The sequence below is a fragment of the Vespa mandarinia genome, chromosome 1, assembly GCF_050613455.1.
Source record: "Vespa mandarinia isolate Hongniang chromosome 1, ASM5061345v1, whole genome shotgun sequence".
NCBI lineage: Eukaryota > Metazoa > Arthropoda > Insecta > Hymenoptera > Vespidae > Vespa > Vespa mandarinia.
Window position 1 is genome coordinate 7,949,580 of NC_140810.1, and position 22,921 is coordinate 7,972,500.

General features: G+C 26.3%; 3 protein-coding genes across 9 annotated transcripts in view; 1 reads left to right on the forward strand and 2 right to left on the reverse strand.

Moving 5' to 3' along the window:
- Positions 1-16: 16 nt before the first annotated feature.
- Positions 17-6,943, reverse strand: Gpdh1 (Glycerol-3-phosphate dehydrogenase 1). The gene is made up of 8 exons (XM_035878177.2): positions 6,718-6,943; positions 4,994-5,171; positions 3,950-4,090; positions 3,709-3,850; positions 3,497-3,609; positions 3,150-3,380; positions 2,845-3,044; positions 17-445 (listed from the first exon to the last, which is right to left on the reverse strand). Exons 1-8 carry the CDS (start codon positions 6,756-6,758, stop codon positions 379-381), a joined length of 1,113 nt encoding a protein of 370 aa, XP_035734070.1. The 5' UTR covers positions 6,759-6,943; the 3' UTR covers positions 17-378.
- A 661-nt stretch (positions 6,944-7,604) lies between these two features.
- On the reverse strand, positions 7,605-20,815 carry Vha100-1 (V-type ATPase subunit a family protein Vha100-1). 5 transcript variants are annotated; one of them, XM_035878155.2, is made up of 11 exons: positions 20,423-20,815; positions 19,848-20,153; positions 15,802-15,947; positions 11,039-11,165; positions 10,767-10,943; positions 9,811-10,023; positions 8,953-9,721; positions 8,639-8,862; positions 8,325-8,538; positions 8,065-8,236; positions 7,605-7,927 (listed from the first exon to the last, which is right to left on the reverse strand). In XM_035878155.2, exons 1-11 carry the CDS (start codon positions 20,537-20,539, stop codon positions 7,825-7,827), a joined length of 2,568 nt encoding a protein of 855 aa, XP_035734048.1. In that variant the 5' UTR covers positions 20,540-20,815; the 3' UTR covers positions 7,605-7,824. The 5 variants fall into 5 exon arrangements, with proteins under 5 accessions (XP_035734048.1, XP_035734050.1, XP_035734054.1 ...); XM_035878157.2 differs by lacking the exon at positions 15,802-15,947 and adding an exon at positions 12,818-12,918 and having other exon boundaries at positions 20,423-20,814; XM_035878161.2 differs by lacking the exon at positions 15,802-15,947 and adding an exon at positions 14,899-14,951 and having other exon boundaries at positions 20,423-20,814.
- A 224-nt stretch (positions 20,816-21,039) lies between these two features.
- Positions 21,040-22,921, forward strand: part of ATP6AP2 (ATPase H(+)-transporting accessory protein 2) — a 5,748-nt gene continuing 3,866 nt past the window's right edge. The window contains exons 1-6 of one of the 3 annotated variants that reach the window (XM_085657625.1): positions 21,040-21,282; positions 21,405-21,532; positions 21,602-21,832; positions 22,011-22,325; positions 22,410-22,496; positions 22,800-22,877. In XM_085657625.1, coding sequence (XP_085513751.1) covers positions 21,219-21,282; positions 21,405-21,532; positions 21,602-21,832; positions 22,011-22,325; positions 22,410-22,496; positions 22,800-22,877 — 903 coding nt within the window. In that variant the 5' untranslated portion in view covers positions 21,040-21,218. The remainder of the gene's footprint in view (positions 21,283-21,404; positions 21,533-21,601; positions 21,833-22,010; positions 22,326-22,409; positions 22,497-22,799; positions 22,878-22,921) is intronic. The other 2 variants (XM_035878171.2, XM_085657622.1) reach the window with 2 other exon arrangements.

The following is a 22,921-nucleotide window of genomic DNA, read 5'->3' on the forward strand; positions in this document are numbered from 1 at the left end:
AAAATTGCTTTAGAAATATGATGAAAACATCGACACATATTTATTATTATATCTTGTAAAAATTCTTACATATAATATATTTTTACAAAATTTTATTATATATATATAAAAAAAAAAAAAAAAGAAACATAAAAGAAAGTATAAACATTTTAAAAAATGATTATAAATTTAAACCATTAAAAATAAAATTTTAAATCATTTTAACCCTAATGTTACGCGCGCGACTTCCTTCCTAATTTGACTTAAAATTCTTTTCTTTTTCTTTTATTTGTTGCTTCAATATTAATATATAAAAAGTACTTTATACAAGCAAAGTCTTATCTCAAAGATCGTATTAAAAAGTTAAGATCTCCCAATGCTGTTTTTCCGGTACATTCATTAGAGGTGACTCCTTGGTGACTTTAACTGTCCCATCTTAGCGTTGAGGTCATCATCATCATCGTTCCTATATATCAATAGCGAATATAATTAAACGAAAAATTCTTTACATACCTGTTAAAAATCTTTTAGCAATTCATCGACAGAGAAGACTTGTACATATTGTTTCAAAAAAAAAAAAATTGTACACAAACATAAAGAATGTCTCGCTTAAGTTAAACATTTAAATTACTTTTGTTGTTATTAAAACTAAGAAAAAATCACAGAAATGGTCAAGAAATACCATTTTGTCGGTTATTTATTGTGTGCATAAATCTATTGATACAGGCGATCGAAACTTTGAACATCTAATAAAATAAATTAATTTGTTTTTGGTTTAATTAGTTTTACATTGTTCCAATTTAAATTAATTTTCTTTATTCAAGGTCATTTTAAGATCATGATGTCACAGGTCGTTGAACTCGTCTTTGATATGAACTACAATGTCGTATTATACAAAAATTTATTTAACTTAATTAATAAACAAACAAAAAAATGGCGATGACATTGAAATGGCATTAAAAATGACCTTGGAAGAATATTTTTTTTATCATTACTAAATTCACATTCCGAAACCATATATACTACTCTGCAGATTTTTTATTCATTTCTTTTATATATTTAATAGCAGAGGAAATAATTTAAATGTTCAACTTTGGTGAGACATCCTATATATTAACAAAGGATATATATGTTAACTAACATCCAGGTATGTTGGGGTATATAAATGAGAACAATAAGAGATTTATGTTTTATTGACATGAACAAATTTAGCAAAATGTAGGAAGAAAAAAGAAAACATAACACAGTTTTAAACTACACAAAGTCTTTTTGTTTTGTGTTTTTTAATGTATTAACAATTAACATTCGTATATTTTCTCTCTTTAGGTACATTATACTGTTTTAACTTCTTTTCTAATAACATTGTGATAACTACATAATAAACGTTTTCTTGACATCATGACATCATGACGAGCCAAAAACTGGCACGAGTTAATATACATATTTGTTTTATCTACGTTCGATTTAGTTCTATGAATATATAACAGTTCAAATAAACATTTCATTAAAATATATACATATAGTAATTATGTAACTCTTTATTCACACTTTTTCGTATACTTTTAATTTTTTTCTTTTTCAACATTATTCTGTTAAATCTTTGCTATATACGGAATGTATTTAAAGAAAAAAGTTGAGAGAAATATATTTTTCAATAATGTAAAATTTTTAATCAGATCGATAAAGAAATTATATTCTTCTAATTACACGAACATAGTACGAGTTTAAATATTTTGATCAGATTATTAAATCATATAATTAAAACATATATATATATATATATATATATATATATATATATATATATTCCATTTAAAAAATTTTTAATATTTAATCCTGATTATACGAAAAATGTGCGTTCAATATTTATATCGATTAGTATCGATAATTTAAGTATTTTAATCATAGATCAAAGAGTCAAAAAAGAATTCAAAATTATTTGAATAATAATTCATGTTGAATAACAACTAAAAATATCCAATAAACATTTAATAAGAATCTATGAAACTTAACAACAAAATAAATTGGAATACAAATTTTCTTTGTCAAAAAATTTCTAGAAATTGTATTATTATAACAATCTAATCTGACAGATAGCTTTTTAATTTCATGTTCTTGTTGTTGAAGATACATCAAAATTAAAAACCATCACTTTGAGAAGCTCTGTCACTTGTTATAAACAAACATACAATGTATAAGAACATATTGCAAAAAAGCAAAAAAGAAAAACGATTATAAATACGAAGAAATTATGAAAGACCTGCTTTCTTTATTTCGCTTGTTAAACACGTATTTATCATCTCTATAAATATATACATAGCTATATGCATATATGTATACATGTATATACATATATGTACATATATGTACATGTTTGTGCAAATGAATTTGTACATACTATTTAAATGTATTATTTTTAAATTTTAATAAATAACTCGGCCAAAATTTTCTTATTACCAACAGATCTTCTCTCATGCGATTTATATTCCACCAGAAAAGTGCAATAAATTGTAAGAGGGTGGATTACAGAAAAACAAAATAATTATAATGTTAGAGACGGATTAAGCGCATATAGCGCTAAATATAGTGAAATATTGTTTTTAATGATCTAACTATGTTAGTAATTTCAGGAAATCATCATAACATTACAACATTTCAAAAGCACAAATATCAAGATAATGTTATTATCAACTATTGGGTCTATACTGCTAAAATGTTAACATCGCTTTTGATAGAAATAAAAATCAACATACTAAACAAAATTAATGTAAGAATTGACATCACAAGTTTAAACTTATCGTTCCATTATGTTTGTGCTTCAATTTAATCCGCCTCCAACTTTAATTGTAACTATTAAACGCTTACATGTGTTCCGGATGATTGCGAATACAATCAATCAGATCCGCAGGTTTTAGCTGTCCGATGCAAATACGATGGATTGCCGTGAAGAGAGGAAATCTACTTTCCATATTTTTCGACTTTAACATATAATTTACTTCTTCTGCTGTAAACGGTCCTTGCAATTTTTGTCCATGAAGCATTTCTTTCTCTAATTCCTCAATAGTCTGAAATGAAGATATCAAATAAAATACATATAATTTTATTATTGATAGTTTTTGGAATTCTATAAATCTAATATGAATTATAATAATAACTACAATCTTGCTAACCTTTCCAGTTCTTACAAAAGCTTCTGATACTTTACGGTTCCTTCCACCGTAACATGTTGTAATAAGATCAGCTACACCACAACTTTCAAAGAATGTTGATAGTTTACCACCAGGGTAAACAACATCCACAAATTTAATCATTTCCATTAATCCCAGTCGAATAACCGCAGCTTTTGTGTTATCACCTAAGTCTAATCCATCGACGAAACCAGCGCCGCAAGCCACAATATTCTGTAAATATATCCGAAAGAAAAAATAGTAATACAAAAAATAACTTGTCAAGAACATAATCCATATATTTAAACTGATACAATGTAAGTATGAAACAAAAATATTTTATAAATTACCTTTAATGCTCCACAGCATTCAACTGAATCAACATCTTCAACTACAACAACTCTGAAATATGATGTTTGAATCAGATCTCGAAATATTGGAGCCATTATTTTATCCTTACATCCTATAAATTTATAATAAATACTTAGAATCTTATTCTAATCTTATTCTCTAAGTAATATTAAATTTATTACTCTTGTGATGTAACTAAATCACTATTTACCTATGGTGGTTTCACAGAACATTTCTTCTGCTACCTCAGATGCCAAGTTTGCTCCCATTAATACAGACATAGGAATGTGTAATTCATTAGAAATGATATGTGAGATTAATTCTATACCACCACCCTCTTTTTTATCGAAACCCTGGACAAAATTATTCGTAATATTATTTAATCAAATATACATGTAAATACAAATGTAATTATAATATATACATATATATAAAATACATATATAACATACTTTTATGAGGGAGAGACCAACAGCTGTAGGTTTGATTTTTCCATAAAGTGTACTACATATTCTTCGAATAAATTGATGTGGCACCACAAAAATAAGAATATCAGCATCTTTCGCAGCTTCCACAACATCAGGAACTGCAACCTGACATTTTTTATATGAGATATGTGGCAAATAATTATCTAATAATAAAAGTGTTCATTTGTAGAATATAAGTTTAAGTTTTAATATAAGTTTTAGATAATTTATCGCCAATGCCTCGAGAAAGATATTATAAACTTGTCTATAACTGTGATAATATTGTTTAAGGTTAAAATAGATTAAAGTATTAGGAATTAAAAATAAAAAAAATAAAAAAAACAAAAGAATAAAATGATTTTTTATCATTATAAAGTCATAAACTTATAATCCTAACAATACATATAAACAGATTAATAAAATGTTGATAAAATATTTTACTTAAAAATAACTTATCACATGCATACATTTTTAAAAATAGTTTGAATTATCCGTCGATAGATAGCGATCTCGACATTTGATCTTAGTTTGATCGGTAAAGTAGTCTCCATATTTCAGCTATAGGAAAAATATAACGAAACATGTGTTACGTAATCTGATCGCGAATTGTTTATTATACAAATCTAAACACAAACCATTTTTCATGTTAAAATATTTCAAAAGTAATAATGTTGTTATTACTTTTTCATATATATATATATATATATTTTTTTTTTAATCAACGAAAAAATTTAATTCTATTAAACTTAATCTCTTCTGTATTGAATTCATTCTATATTGAAATCAAGGTCCAGAGTTCAAAAGTCGTTCAATTATAAAATCTAGAAGCAATTGAGAGAAACATATATATATATATATACAAATATATAAGTGCTTTCGCTTCGTGTTATCTGTTTATTATTACGTTAAAATACTCCAAGATGGTAGTAAAAATACTGATAAGTTCATAAGTTGTCAATGAGTTAGATACAAAAAAAAAAAAAAAAAAAAATGAAAAGAAATAAAAAAAAACCGTTTTTACGTACTTACCACATTCTCTGGAATTTGATGACCAGGAAGGTATTTTACATTCTCGTGCGTTTCGTTAATTATTTCAGTCAATTTTTTTCCATTTATTAATTCTTCGTACACGTACATAGTAACGCGGTCCTCAAAATTATTTTGCCTTTTGGCATTGGCGCCAACTATCTTAGCAATAGCCGATCCCCTGTAAAAAAAATTTCTATTGTACGAATTGTAAAAATATCGTCTTTCGCGATAACAAACGAATATACAAATTTTATAAAAATTTTAGGAATTAGATTAAAAAAAAAAAAAAGACCAATTTTGGAGATTTCATTTTGCAATATATCTTTTATTTGTTCAATGACATTTCATAATTCTAATCCTACTAATTTTAGATAGCTAGCATATTTGTTGGACACGGTCAGAGGCGTATCTATGGTGGGGAAAGTAAGGTTCGTATTTTGAGCGCCAATGCCAGCAGGTCAAAAAAAAGCCGAAAAATATAGTGTTCGTGGATAAAAAATTAATTTTGATAAAACTTAATAAAAAATGAATTAGAAAAAAAAAATAAAGTCATCAAAAAAAACGTTGATTCTGAATGATTGTTATTAGAAGCGCGTTGTAATAATGAAGTGGTCTTTTGTTTTTCTGTAGATTTAAAATCGATGTGGAGAAGAAAAGATTAAATTAGAATGATATGCATGTAAGAAAAAAGAATAACTTCCGTGCTTGTCTAGGCACTGTTTATGCCAGAGATACGCCTCTGGATAAGATAAACAATTTTAGTAAATTTCAAGTATGTATTTCAGTTTCTCTTATCCATTAAGTTAACGATTATCGATAAAGTTATACGTAACCTTCGATAGAATAAACTATGTTTATCTTTTTCTGATTACCATCAGCCAATATTCACATAAATTTTCCAAATAAAATAACTAATGTATTTCTCATTTGCATATATAAACGAAAGATTACGTAACGATAAAAACTTTAAACTAAACCTTTCTAATATACCAAAAATATATATATATGCCTATGTTAACACAGTAAAATTTTCCTTCACAAAATGAAATTTGATTGGATGTAGAAAAACAAGTGTTATCTATACGCGTTTTTTCTCCTGGAAAATAACAGATGTGGCAATAGAATCGGGCTATGTAAGAATATGTATGAGATATTAACAAGTTACTAGCAAACGATCATAAAGTCAGGGACAAAATTGATTACGCCTTGTTACAATTTTTATATTTATCTAATATAATATCATTAATAATAATAAAAGTATAGTAATATTAATAGTAATAAAATATCGTTGAAACGCTATTCAGATATTTATATGTTTGTAAAAGAGATTTTGTTATTTTTTTTATAATATATTAAAAGAAGGAGAAATAAGGGAGAAGAAATAATTATAGTTTAATTTGCACATCGTTTTTAGCCGCTCAAATTCGAAGGTAAGTATGAAGTTAGATAAAAATACTAAAGAGATATTGTAACATTTGAAAAGAATTTGATTATTCTATTTGTTGATTTTTCAAGAAATAATCTCATGTGAAAAAGTAGAAGTAACCTTCAACCAACACGTGCAAATCAATGAACAATTGCTTCTTTTCTCTTCCTCTTATCTCCATCCTCCCATCTTCCGTTCGATAAATATTAGAACTCTATCTATCTTTGTCTCTTTGTGTCTGTTGTCTCTCTCTCTCTCTCTCTCTCTCTCTATTTTTTATTTCCATCAACATACTTACCAATTTCCAGAGCCAATGATGCAGACGTTTTTCTTCTCCATCTTATTTATCTAAAGAAGAAGCCAAAAACAAGAGACAAAAGAATAAAGAAAATCGTGTAACAATGACAACACGACGATAAGAAGATACAAGAGACAAATAAAAAGTTTCTTTTTAAGAAAAAGAAGTTAACGGATACACTTCACCGTTCGTTAGGAATCTCCGCCGACTGAACGACAACGCGAAATTTCGCAGACTATGTATACTTCAACCCATCGGATAAAGTCTACCGCGCATGCGCTAATCTTGATGCAGATTTTTCTTCTCTTTTCATCCTCTTTCTCTTTTTTTTTTTTAACTTTACGCATCTATTACACTTTAACGCGATGAACGTATGAGAAATCGTTTTGTATTTATTTTTTTTTTCAATTTATCAGTTAAATTTGAACGTTTTTTAATTTAAATATTTATATGAAAATGTTTATATAAAAAGTTGTGTTCGCTGAACGCAAGTGTTCAATGGGAGGCGATATGTCAAAGAAATTATGCCGCGAAATATGTATTTTGTAGCCTATTAATTATAGCTCATTACATACATTGTTTTGAAAGCTAAATACAACATACATTGGCGAATTTTTCACTAAAAGTACAATCTATTGTAAAATTAAATTATAACACACTGTGTTAAATTAATATCAGTTGCATGCTTTATGTTACGGAAGTTTTATTTAACTTTTAGATTATGTGTATAGTTATGTTATATATAATACATAATAAATATTTGTACAACAGCACGTTCTGATTCATTGATTCTATGTAACTCAATCACACAAAACATCTATAATAAGAGAGATATTATTGACACACTAATGTTTTTTGTCTATATTTAAATATAATATATTGTAAAATGTTTTTTCTTATTTTTTTATTCAATATTATTATCGTGTTTTTTGCTAAAACACGTATTAATCAAATACACTATCAATGATAAACATTTACAAGTTATAGAAATTATTTGGAACAATAATTACACTACAAGTTTCTTTTATATATTGTTTTATAGTCTGGAAATATAGACGTTTGTTTTCTATGTAATTTATAGCGTTTTAATTATTTCAATTAAAGCCTTTAATCCTCGGTAGTCGATTGAGCGGCATCTAATATAATTTCAAATGAAAATGGTTGGAAACTATAACCCAAACCAGCATAAAACTTGCTCTGAAATTCCACCCTGTATAGAAAGAAATAAATAATATATAATATTATTTTCTTCAAATATAAATATTATACTTTGTATATAATTTCTATTTAGAAAGTCATAAAAAAATATATTCATATTTATTTCATTCTAACATTATTTTGTCTTACCAATGGAGACGAAGAGTATGTAAGAAAGCTGAAAGTCCTTCCATCAGAACTAAAATACCAACTGTCAAAACAGCCCAAAATGCGAATACTGCCCAAAGAATAATACCACCAATCCAACCTTCTCTGGTTAATCCATTCCTCATTACCATTGACCATAATACTTCTGAGAGTTCTGTTAAAAATTTATGTTTGTATGTATATGTGTTAAAGATTCTTTATAAAAAATAAAAGAAGAAAATGTTATTTGTATCCCTACTTACGTGCATGAGCAAGAGATAAAGCCCACAAACGCAAATATGATGCAGTATGCGAGACACTACCAAGTACATATTCGATAGTATGAATGCCTTGGTGTATGAATACTTCAGCCATATCTTCTTGTTCTTCTTTATGATTACCTTGAACACCTGCTGTTGGTTGCACCGCACCGACATTACCATCTACGTCACCATTTTCGGCACCATGATTGTTTAACTGCATTAAGTATAATGACAAATTAGTAATATTAAAATATATTAAGTACTTCACCTTGTTTATTACAATAGTTATATATGCTATAATTATATATACATACTTGATAATGTTGTTTCTTTGCATTACGCATAAATGTAATTGGCTTAGCTAATAACATCCATGGAATGCAAATGACAGCTACGACAACTAAAAATTTCTGGAATCCATCTTGACCAGCATACATCCATTTGTCACAACCTTTCAATTGTACAGGTTTATTGAAGAGTACCATATTGATAAATGTAATTAATACTGATGGTGCGCAATAAGGACTAGGACGAATTTCTATAAAAATAATAACGTAGTAATGTTTCTGTATATAAATATAAAAAAAGAAAAATTTATGTATTTATAATTATTTGTTAATAAGATTACCTGATGTTAAGGTTGCATGATACTTTATCCATTTAATAAACATGAGTACAACCATGTATAAGAAAAGTACTGTTAAAAATATAATCTGAGGAATAAATTCACAAGTAATATTTATCCTTTTCTTGAAATACATATGATTCCATAATCCAACAATGACACCAAACAACATATGTAATACACCAAAGATTATTGAAATCTTCATTTTATAGGAATTTAAGAATATAATTTTATTTTCGGCTAATTGCCATACAGGATCCAAACCAATTGGGTAAGGATTCTGTTCGTATTCCGTTGTATTTGGATTTAACTGCAGAGCTCTATTTGAATGGACGGTCGTGAAATTATAAGTGATATTCCAATGTGACCCGAAAATATTTAAAGATTTAGAAAATACGTCGTTGTATATAAATCCTGTATACATCGAAAATAATCCCATTAAGAAAACAATGTATCTGCCACCAAAAAAGATATTCCATATTTCATTGTCAGATTTTTTAGCCGCTAATGGTTTTTCCTTTAACACCATCCATCCACCAAATAGAAACATAATCAATCCATGTCCAAGATCACCAAACATGACAGCAAATAAGAATGGGAAAGTAATTATCGTATATGGCGCAGGATTCATTTCTCTGTAGGATGCAACTCCATATGCATCAATCAAAGCTTGAAAACCTTTAGTAAATTTATTTGTACGATTGTAAGTCGGTGGATCTTCGAATGTTTCCATACGATTTAAGATAGGAGATACAGAACTACCGCTACGTTCCTATAAAATACATTTTTTTTTATATAAATAATAATAAATAATATATTTAGATAAATGTAATAATAAATATAATAGAAAAGTGATGTTACCGTTCCACGACGCAAGGCAAGTTGAATCGTCTCGATATCTAATACAGGTACCCAACATTCCGCTATCAAACATTTTTGAGTGACATCTAAATTGAATAAATTTAATGTATGATAAATAGCTTTTATTTTCCGAACTTTGACAAACCAATTTTTGATATTTTTCGCTGCAGCTACTAAGACACGATGACGATGATCTTGAGTTTGACCAAGTACCTATAAAGATTTTCTTGTCTTTTAGAAACATGAACAGATAAAAATGAAACAAAAAAAATATATATATACATATATAAATTATATTTATATAATATATTTTTTATTTTATTATTCTTATTTGTTCTAATATATATAGAATGTTCAAGAATAAATGAGAAATATTTTAGGGACGACTTTAACACATCAAAACAATAAAAAAAAAATTATATAACCATATATTCTATTTGACTTTGTTTTCGAGTTATGAGTAGTAAAATAATCGAGTATTTTGTATCATAATAAGTTTTTTGTTAAATGGACGTAGTGTTATTGTATTTTAGTCGAATTTTTTGAGGTGAAATCATCCCTAAAATATTTTCCATTTAATATGGAATACTACGTGTGTGTGTGTGTGTGTGTGTATATATATATATATATATATCCTTTTTTGGATCATATATACAGAATGAGACTTTTATATTGAGACGCTTAAATATCTTGAAAACAACGGATTATTGAAAAAAAAGTTTGAAACAAAAATTCTTTGATTTTGATTTTTAACATTATTTTTTTCTGTTTCAAGATCATTTCAAGATCCAACTTATTTTGTACGAGAAAACAAACAGCTTTTGTTTGAAACATTTAGACAAATAATTTTTCTTTTCAAAAATGTGTTGTTTTTCCTTAGATATTATATTTAGATATCTCAATTTAAAAAATTTATCTAATGTTCGACCTAACTCTCTCGCATTACAAATATTTACCGTATTTAAGTCTTCAATACGTGTCATTACTCCCATAGCCATTTCCCGTCGATCGGCTGGTGCTTCAGGACAGGGGTACAAAGTTGCCCTAAAACCTTCGCAAATTTTTTTAACTCGTGTCTTTAATTGATCACCTTGGAAGAATATAATAAACACCGATTTAAAAACTTGGTCTCCCTAAAAAATAAAAAAATAAAAAAAAAAAAAAAAAAATCAAGAGTAATAAGATTTACTATTAATCTACATAAAAATTATCCATTTTTATTACATACTGTTGAAGGATCTTCCAAGGGTGTTTCAATCTCAGCTTGACGTAAAAATACATTTCCACGACATGCACGCCATAGCATGCGTTCGAATGCAGGAATGCGTTCACGTAGTATAACTCCAGCAACGAAACTATGAAATACGCATGAAAATTAATATTAATTTAAAAAAAACTTTTTTTTAATATAATAATCCTAAAGTTAATTCTTATTCATATATTATTTATTTTTATGTAAGTATATCTGACGCTAATTAAAACTATAACGTACGGAATCAGAGCTATATATTGAATTATGCAACAAATTGTTTGTAATGTATATGTAATTATATACATTACAAAACATATATACATATACATATACATATACACATACATATACATATACATATACATATATATATATTATATATATATATATAAAAACATGTTGCAATATTATTTAATGTAAGCTTCATAGTTGAAATTAATAGTACACACCAACAATATTGGTGTCATGTAATTTTCAATCTGTATCGACTTATATATAACTTGCAATATAAGTGAAGACAATAGATAAATAATCTTATCTTTATCTATTCACATATGAATATATTAATGCAAAAAATTAAGAACCTTGACTTCTATATTTATATTTAGAAGTTTCAAATTTGTTTTCATTGAATGATGATCTCTGCAGCCATGGTTATACACATATCTATTTGTAAATTATTTATTTAAACATATACAGCCCTAATTAAAAAAAAAACTCTCTCAATAACACAGCAAAATATCTTAAACAGCATACATAGTCACTCCAAAAGTATTACTTTGTACGAAGGTAACAATGTATATACTTAGTTATCAAAAAACTTACAATAATACCGGTGCAACCATTCCCAGGGGCTTCGATACTGTTTAAAATTTGTTTATGTGTAAGTATATATATATACAGGTGTTCATAGCATTAACAAATTTGATTAAATGCGCGTTATATAATAATTTTTAATGAAATCTATGGTATAAAATGATTAAAATATATTTATATGACATATTAAATATACTACGCGATCGATGTTATTATATATGTGTATATATATGTATACAATATGTACGATTAATCTTACACATGTTACAATTTTCGATTAAATACTTAAACCAAATGATAACTATCAACATTCTTTAAAGTTGGAAAATATAAACAATCCTACTACTGTTGCATACAGCGAAAATATCAGATTAATATAATAAGTAAAACTCATTGTAGTGATTGAATATTGATTTGTTAAATGATCATGCCATAAAATACCAATCAACATGTTAACAATTAATCAATTGAAAAATGCTACACTTACATTTTTTTTTATATTTCATTTAAGAGATTCATCTTCAGTAGAGGATCTATAAAATTAATAGAAAACTGTTTCTTTTTTATTGAAGGAATTCAAAATAAGTCTATTCCGAAAATATATATATATACAAAAATATATATAAATAAATATATATATATATAAAATAAGAATTTGAAAAAGAAAAATTTATAAAATTTTTATGTTAAACTTTCGCTTAATATAAAAGTAATTCAACTGATTTTTTTTTAAATACCTTTTAAATACCTTTTATATACCTATATATAACTATCAATGAAATATACTTTTTTCATAGTAATCCAAGATGTTATAGATCTCAGAGTAAAATTAAAAGTGCAATATGCAATACCTGTTAATGGTAAGTTAGTAAGATATATTTCATTAAAAGCAGTGAATATAGATTTAAGGGAAGGAATAACTAGTTTTGGAGTACGTACCCCAGTTGGACAGGACCAAGAGCGGACTGGCGGGCGACATTATCGTCACTAATCAACGCACGTGTCATGGACTCGGTGGGGTTCAAGCCTGCGTGCTCTTGCTGACGATACAACAGACAAGACACAACCACATTAGCACACTAGACATGACCACAATGCTTCAATGCCATTTTGTAGTGTTGCATAGTTGTCTGACCTTCGCGTATAGATTTCATTAAAATATCTTTAACGATGCAAAATTCTATTATTTTGTTTTATTATAATTTGTTATATTTGATTATTTTGTCTATTAATTATGCAATTCTAATTAAAAATATTCGATATAGTTCGAAGATTTCTATTTGAACATAATTTACATCATTTATATCATTTTGTTTTAATATTTTTGGATTTTTTTATACATGTCAGAGAAAAATAATTCTGCATGATAAAAAATATTAAGTAGTAGTTATTTTTAGATCGTATAAAGATATTTTTATTTCGTTATAATTTTAGTATAAATATGAATTGCCAAATTAGTAATGCTGCATTACTTGAGAACTATTCAAACCCATATTTTTTTATACATGCCTTACAAAAAAGTATGTCAGTAAAACATGGCAATTCTTATTTAATGAATGATCTGTAAAAACCTGAAAGCAATTATTTTACTATAGTTTTAGTTTAGATAATATATGCAGAGATTTATGCAAAGATATTGTTAAATTAAAAAAGATTTTGGAAATATTAAACTAGATATATATGTGTGTTTAAATGTACCTTTCTCTACTTCTATATTTTTAAACAAAAATATGGTGTGTGTATATGAATATATGTATATATATATGTATATATTTATACACGCATACATATATACACACACACACGCATGCACGCACGCACACGCGCGTGCGCGTTTACTACCCGTTTATATTTTAAAAAAATTTTAATATATGTAAATGTACAGTGAAATAATTTGTTTCCTATTTATAAAACATGAAAAAGAAAAAATAAAACTTACTTGATAAGATACTTAAAAAAAAAGAAATAAAGAAAAAAAAAGAATTAAGAAAAAATAACAGATAGCTAAAGCAAAGCAAATTTATAAATGCATTGATTTTTATCTTTACAGAAGATTTTTATTTTTCCAAGAAGCAATTAAAAATTTTTCTAGTTCAAATTTGATCTTTCCTTTTATTTCAAATATATCATTAATAATTGTAAAGATCAATGCATGCAATAGTAAAAAAGAAAGACATGCCCCACATAAATGCTATATGTTACAGAGAATATATTATACATACCCATGGCCACACCATCATCATTCACGTTATTTACATTATAAGTATATTATGATATGTGATATCTTTTTACATTAAATAACAAGATGAGTTTAGGTCAATGAAATCTGTGTTATACTTGACTATTTTGTCTATTAATTATTCGATTCTAATTAAAAATATTCGATACAGTTTGAAGATTTCTGTTTGAGCATAATTTATAGTTTACAGGTGATCAGTCAAACTGTATCAACTGTTATACAGTATGAACTTTAACAAACATTGCTAAATAATTTTATGACACACAATCTGTAGGAAATTAGCACGTCATCATTATTATAAATTTGGAAGTATACATAATATTGTTAAATAAAGCAAACAATCGCATTTGTTTTTAAAGAGCATATAATATTACCAAAGCACAGTTTTATTTTGCTTATATTCAATTAAATAATATGATATGTGAATAAAATTGTGCGTATACATGCATGCACACCTGAAAACTAATATTGAAAAGTAATTAAGATAGACGAAATACGATGTACTGTACTAAGGGATATTTTGTGAAAATATTAATTCTGAAATATTTATATTGGGTTAGCAACTAAGTGATTGCGGATTTTGTCGATAGATGAACTTTACACTTTCCACAATCACTTAGTTGCCAACCCAATATATTATTATCATAATTGCATCAGTAAACTTGCTTTGGTAATTATAACATGAATGCTCTTCCTTATTGCAGTGGGATATTGGAGAACTACAGGCAGACATTGAGCAAAACAGTTTTGCAAACGCAAATAACGGTTGATAACAGCTTGCCTGAGGGGGCTCCTATAGTGTGCTCCTATGGTGTCTGCCGCAGTGTACAGGTGCTGTAACCACAGAACACACTGACGTATCGTGCCCTCTACTTATAACTAATTCTGTGTATGCAGCCTATTATTTGCATATGTAACAAAAGCTTCACAAATTCTTCAGCTTATCAGTTACATTATCAAATCTTATCCCTTGTTGCTAAAGAAACATAACAATTACGCAGTCCTGAATAATCCCATTATAATAAGACTTATGATTTTGATTTAATTGTATTCCTAACATTAAAACATAGTGACCGAGTACCATTAAAATTTACAGTGCAATCAGTGCAATTAGTGAAGTGTTTTAATACAAAATCTATAAGACATGCATAATGTACATAAAATGATTCTCGATCACTAAAACTTTGAATACAGAGTGCAGAAATTCTAATAAATGTGAGCTTTTACACCAGTTTATTTTTATAAATAAGAATTACGAAAATCTTTATATCTTCTAATATTTAATAGGCATTATTAAAATTTTAGTTGTATGTAGATATTTCAATTAAAAATACAATTTCAGTGAATAAATTTGCCTTTATTTTTTTTTTTTTTTTTTTTTTTTTAGAAATATCATTAGAAATATTACTACTTATTTTTATTAAATATTAATAAACTTTTTTGGTAATAAATATAAAAATACGAATTAAAATGAATATTATTAAGTAAAAATTATAATATAAGCAATTATAAGAAAATTTATATTTGTAGACTGATAAAAATAATAATTATTGTATATCACTTTTAATTGAGATAACAGAAATATATTTTACATATATGATGTGTGATAGGAAATGCAAAAAAAATTTTTTAAATATGAATTACTACACTCTGCATTACTCAGAAATACGTCACAATTGATTACCCGAGCTTGAGAGCCTGGCCGCCGGCGCGGAGGCCCTCTTCACCCAAGAGAGTGACTTGTTCTTCCTCACGACTTGGATCTGCCATCTGCGATACGACACCTCCATTCTCAGCCTGGCAACAGACACATGTCACCCCTCTCTTGCCCTATTTCCCAGTTGTTTATTTTGTTTCATGACAACTGAACTCACCCCTCATTATTATAACTCTTCATTGTCAATTTTATTATACATATTAAAAAATATTTTTCATTTTTTACATATTGAGAATAAAACATTGTGCAACAGATATTAATCCATTACACAAAATTATTACAGTTATGTATCACGCATCAAGAACAATTGCAGATTGTCTCTATTTGTAAATATAAAAAATTTCATAAAGCATCTAGATACATGCTATACAGATATTAAATATAATGCATACAGATTGCGATTTGTGTATAATTTGTTAACTGTAAATACATATACTATACAAAAATAGTATTTTTTTATATTTATGCAAAAAGTTTAGAAAGCCAAAGGAAATAAAAGTAGAGATTTTAATTTAAAGGAAGGTTATTAAATATTTAAAAAAAAAATATACAGAGTGATTCATTTTAATCTATAAATGCAATTATCTTTCTGAATTTTTGTTATTTGAAAAATGTTTCAATTTAATGTTATTAGTCTTTTTGTGGGTTAACTATTTTTAAATGGATTCATATACTTTTTAATAAATTAGTTAATGCAGTTCAACATTCTTTGTAAAAAAAATATTAACCCATATAAGTAACAAATTGTTAGTTTGGGAGGTATTTTAATTTCAATATTGTTAAGAAATCATCGTTCTTTTATTAAGATGTTAGACAATGTTGTTAAACAAAGTTAACATTCATAAGAAAATTATGAAAATAATTTCTCCTTGAAATAGAACAAATTCAATTGGAAACATTGTGCAAATATAAAATATTTGGGAAGATAATTGCATTTATAGATTGAAATGAGTGACCCTATGTAACTAATTTCTACTGGAAGTTAATATAAATTTTTAAAAATACAATAATAAAATTAATTAGATATAGTTATGTATTTATATTAATATTTTCAAATATACGGTTGTATAGAATATACTCATAAAGTATGTATGTAATATTATATAAGCTTTAAAAGATTTTGACAATGAAGAAAATAAAAAATTAAAAATGTACATAATATGAATAATTTAAGAACTTATGAAAATATATTTTAATGTTATAATTATTAGAATTATAACATGCATAGAACTTGCATTATACAATACTTACAATTTAGAATATTCATGCAATATTTTTTTTTGACAGACATAAAATCACAGACATCACATGATAAGCATTCATGAGATATTGCATATGCAATATATTAACAATTTTCTTTTATTAATTGTTCTCTTAACATATCAACTTCCATGCAGTAAATTATCACTATTATATAATGTGAAAACTATCGGTATATTACAAACAAATATACTATACCAATTATTTTAGATATTGGTTTATTATGAATTAAATTATTTATTACAAATAATTAATTTTTTTCTTTTAAGAATACATTATCAATGGTAAAGAGAACTATATTCGATATAATGTAAAATTTTATAATCAGAATTAGAAGCAGCAATATGATTATGGAAGCATAAAATAATTAAATGGAAAAAGAATAAGAGAAAAAGAGAAAGAAAGGGCAGGGATGGCTATAAAAAGGAAAAGATCAAAACACCTTGTCAGGTGATATTAACATTTTTAGTAACATTTTTATGTGATGATTGAATTGTTATGTTAAATAAAGATTTATTTAGTACTGTGAATATAAATTTGTATGCAACATATATTCTACAGCTACATTATATTACTTGAACAAGTATGTGCACATACTAAAATAATGAAATTACACAACATAAGTACAATTACAAATTGAGACATTAACAAAAAGAATATTTTAATTCCAAATTATATTTTCTAAATTGATTATGCATCTTGAATTAATTCTTAGCACAAATGTGCATTATATAAATGTATTTTTTCAATTAATGATTCTCTTGTGTGTAAATGTACATTATATATAAAATATATATAAATGCAAAATGTTATTGATGCATGTAGATAAAATTATATCTATTCATTATATGTCTATATCTGACATATATATCTTTTAAAATAATGAATTCTTTTTAAATAATTTTTAACCATATTCAGGAAAGAAAACAATAATTATATAGGAACTTTGGGAAGTAGGGCATAATAAGTGACATGTGTCTTTTGCGATTCTGCAACTTGGTTAGTTGGCAATAGTAACACATTACATGTCCTAAAATCACTCAATAGTATTATTAGTAACACAAAACGAAAACATTATAATATAAAGAAGATCCGACTTTTTAAAAATTATTATTAACGTTAGTATAATCTGTAATATTCTTAATTTATAAAATGAATATATATATATATATATATATATATATATATGAATATATGTATATATATATATATATAAATATATATATATACAACATATATATTGGCTTTAAATTAAACTTTTTAAGCATTTATAAATATTGCATCGCGTAATTATTACATTATTTAAAAATTTTACATGCATCATAGTTGTTCTCATACCCATATTCACAGATTGTTCATTAAACTTGCTTTTGAGAAATTATAAATTGAAATTTCTATTTAAATGCTTCATTAAAGAAATTAAGGCATACTATCCACAACATAAATTATTAGTTTACTGAATAGTGCAAAAAGATAAATATCTGCAAAGTTCAAAGCATTTTTTTACACGCCTTAAATATTGATTTAAAACATTAAAATAAATAAATAAATAAATAAATAAATAAATAAATAAATAAATAAATAAATAGAATAAAATAAGGAAAAAAACAAAAGAAAAACATATATTCAACATTAAGAAATTACCAATACAATAACAGGCAAAATTTTTATATAATAAAATATAAAGATTAAATTTCATTTGTGTTCATTATACTATAAGAAATTTTTTTTTATAATAATTTCAGTCTTAAAAATGGAAAATAGAAATAAAAAAAGTTCAAAAATATGCATATTTATATATATATATATATATATATGGAAAGAGAAACAGAAAGATAAGAAAAGAGAGTAGAAATAGACAAAATGAATGAGTTAGTTTGAATTTATATCCAGATTTTTTTTCATGTGTATTTATATGTTTACAAAATCTGTAAATATTTATATATCATTTAATTCTATCCCCAATATATGAATTTTTCTTCAACTATTAGATATTTTTATTTTTTCTCATCATATCTTTTACCAAATAAAAAATTATTCTTTTGTTAAGATTAAATTTTACTATAAAATTTATATAAAATATAACATCGTCATTATTATTGTCATGATGATTATTATTGTTAAAAGTCATTATATTATTATTTATATATATAACATATATGTATATCTCTTTTATATCATAATTATTATTAATATTATTAGCAATATTATAAATTGATTTAAACACTAAAAGATAAATAATTTATTCGCATCATTAATTAGTTTCTATAGAATTTTTATACAATTTTTATATATATTATTTTTATTCCCATTTTATATTTCAAAAATATGATACAATGACAAAAACAATGACAATATAATACGGTATAGTTAACAATTGAGGCACCCATTTTCAATGTATCACCCACACAAAATTGCCAAACATAACATGTCAGCTTTGTAATTTGAAATACTCTTATTTATTATCCAATAATGTTTCATTTAATAAAACTTTACATTTATATAATGAAATCGTAAAAATGTGAAGTAAGAAATTCTTATGGGACACATTTTTTTCATTGAATTATATTATTTATTGGATCAGAAATAAGAAAATCCATATAATTATCACATCAGTGACAAACACGCAAATATAATTTTACTACTTTCAATGATTAGGCTCCCAATTTCCAATTGCATTTGTAAAAATATAGCATCATTACACACACAGTTATATGTTAATAGCATAAACAAAATGGTTAAATAATTCTTACCTCGTCAAAGAAGACTTGAGTTTTTCTTAATATATGCTTTAGCTCAGTCAATTCTAAGAAATTACGTTTCAGAGCTTCAGCATTTTGATTGACTTCCCGCAGCTCATTCTCCAACTTTTCAAATGTAGCTTCTAGATCGATCATCTCACGAGGTTGTGGAGCTTCAGGATTTTCACCAGTATCAAGCATTGGTATTTCATCCTTTTTGATTTCCTTTTCAAGATAACGTAATTTTCGTTCCATTTCATCGCAACGACGTACTTCATTAACGAATTTTCGTTGAAATGCGTTAACATCTGGGTTAAGCTATATTAAAATATAAATTAGAGACAGAGAGAGAGAGAGAGAGAAGAGAGAGAGAGAGAGAAAAGAGAGAGAGAGAAAGAGAGAGAGAAAGAGAGAGAGAGAAAACAGAGAGAGAGAAAGAGAGAAAGAGGAGAAAGAGAGAGAGAGAAAGTACAATTGGAATATATTAAGTTCATAAGAGATCTATATATGTTAAAATTTGGAATAGATGTAATACATGTATATACCGAAATAAAAAGATATTCGTAGAAAGATAATGAAAAACTTACATCTCGAAATTGGACAAGGCCAAGTTCGCCGAGTTCGGAGACACAAGCGTAGGCAGCTTCGCTTTGTAAAAAGAGTTGACACAAGGTCATTTCTTCGCTTCGAAAAAGTGAACCCATCTTAAAAGATGGAGAATTTACTATTAGGATGAGAAATTGTTTCAGCTGCACCAGTGTTCGTAAGAAAGAGAATTCTACGAAGCGAACTCAACGAAATTCAAAGATAATGTGAGTCAACGTGAATAACCACACAATATATAATACGAACGCAAGGTATTAACAATCAATATCGTAACATCACGAGATTTGAACTATTTTACACAACCATACATCGAAAGTCACGAGTTCTATACGTGCCACACTTGCGACAAGTTCACACCCAATGATCATACAACGCTCATCGTCTAGCGGCAGTTTCTAGAATTATTTTCGTTAAATCGATAATATTGATATCTAGTCGACAAATAAAATAGCTACACGTTTATAATTTCTACAACTTTATTCATTTACTTCTTCTTCTTCTTAAGTTTTAGATAAAAAAAGTAAATATTAATGAATATATCGTTTGTATATACTTTACATGTAACATTTTGTTTATATGGACTTTAAATATAAATCTTAAATCTAGTTTTATCATTTATTGGTAATATAGTGCCCATCGTGTATCGTCTTTTTGTATATTAGATATTTAATGATAATATAGAAGTCGCTTTCTACGCTTTCTAATATGTGTCATATGATCATATAGTAAGGATCGATCGCAATATCGGGGGAGTGTCTTTTACATCGTTTTATTTAAATGAAAATATTACAAGAAAAGATGTTGAATTTATTTATCTGTTTTGTATTCACTTTGGCTGGAGGTAAGTTTAACGAGTGAATATTAATATATTTTGATATTAATACTTAAAAGTCAATACCTCTGCTATTTAGAGTATATATAAATGTGTAAAATAATAATTATTTATTTTGTTTCGAATTGCAGTTTATGCCAATGGTGAATTTGTTGTACTTCATAGTCCAGATAGTGTATCTTTTCATGGAAATGAAAAGATCTTACAAAGCTTACTGAAAGAAATTTTTACAGCTTCCTTGGGTTTCACCATTAAACAAGTACATTTTTATAGTTTAATCGTTACAAATGTTATCTTATTTTATATATTTTAATGGTTATTATTGTAGAAAGGAACTTGGGAAGGTATTTCTATCAGAGATCCATTTTCACTACCAGAAGCTATCGTTAGTATTGCGGTAGAAGGAGTTGATAAATTAGATGTGCCAAATGGAAAAAAGTTTCAATTAAATGACGATGAAATTGAAGAAACAACGTGGCAAGCAATTAGTGGGCGACTTGCAGAAAGAGATAATGATAACACATTAGTCAGAATTTATCTAGGAGATGGTCTTGATGCTGTAAGTTATTAATTAAAATCGAAGTAATATTTAAGATATATTAACAATTACTTAATTATTTATTGGATTAATTTATTTAATTAATTAAGCTTACATTAAATATTTTAATTAGATTATTTTAGTTCATTAATAGATTAATTAGATTAAATATTTTTTCTAAATATTTACAATGATATAGCTTGGACAATCTGCACTTGGTGAGTTGAAACCAGTCCCGATAGATGAGTCATCTTTAAAAGCACTACGTTTAACAAATGAAGAAGACCAAAAATTTCTTGAAGAGATACAATTACTTCATGCAATTGCAAAGAAAGTACCTACAGCAATTAAAGCAGATGACAAACCAGATGTTTACTGGTTGGTAGTCTCAGGATTACGTCCTGTACTTGATTTACATGGGAAAAACTCAACAGCTGCTAAGGAAGCTCTTCTTCTCTTGAATAATGCTTTTAATGGTATTAGTGAGGCATTTACGAAGGCTTATGATGACAAAGTTTGTAGAATAATTTTGATTATGATATCAAATTTCTATTTTTTTCTTAATACAATTTAATTTAAAACTTTCTTTCCAACGTAGGTTGTAATCACAGCGTTTACAAATGATGCAAGCCTAGTACGTCATACTCGTTCCATTTCTTCTGATAGGCAACGTAGAGAAGCACAGGTTAGTCTTTTCTCTTATAAAATATAATCTACAAGCTATTATAGTGCGTCATCTATGATTATGTATGAGAGATACATACAAAATGTTTAAAAATAAGATATTTATAACAAATGTTTAGAATAGCCATTATTACTGTGTATACATATGTAAGGAACATAATGAAATAAAATTAGGACAAGCTACGTTTAAATCCGGCTATGTTTAATTGCATTCAAGCAATTTGGATAAGAGTTAAAAGGAATGAACTATAAGGGTTAAGAAATTATTTCCATTATATTTGATTAACGAATATGTCTTTTATAGGATGATAGGCATAAAAACGTAGTATCCATGGTGGAATCCAGTAATACTGAATTTAATAGTAATAACATTATTAAAAAGGTATCATTAAATTGTTGCATGAAATATTTTATCAAAAATGGGAA

What these genes read in the sequence shown, in the direction of transcription:
- Gpdh1 (XM_035878177.2), bottom strand. Translation starts at nt 6,758, where the DNA reads ATGGAGAAGAAAAACGTCTGCATCATTGGCTCTGGAAATTG. An exon ending in AATGCTGTGGAGCATTAAAG is followed by an intron (nt 3,381 to 3,496) that starts GTAATTTATAAA and finishes ATATATTTACAG; the next exon opens with AATATTGTGGCTTGCGGCGC. An exon ending in CGCAATCATCCGGAACACAT is followed by an intron (nt 446 to 2,844) that starts GTAAGCGTTTAA and finishes ATTGATATATAG; the next exon opens with GAACGATGATGATGATGACC.
- Vha100-1 (XM_035878155.2), bottom strand. Translation starts at nt 20,539, where the DNA reads ATGGGTTCACTTTTTCGAAGCGAAGAAATGACCTTGTGTCAACTCTTT. An exon ending in TTTATCTCTTGCTCATGCAC is followed by an intron (nt 8,237 to 8,324) that starts GTAAGTAGGGAT and finishes AATTTTTAACAG; the next exon opens with AACTCTCAGAAGTATTATGG. An exon ending in CATACTCTTCGTCTCCATTG is followed by an intron (nt 7,928 to 8,064) that starts GTAAGACAAAAT and finishes CTTTCTATACAG; the next exon opens with GGTGGAATTTCAGAGCAAGT.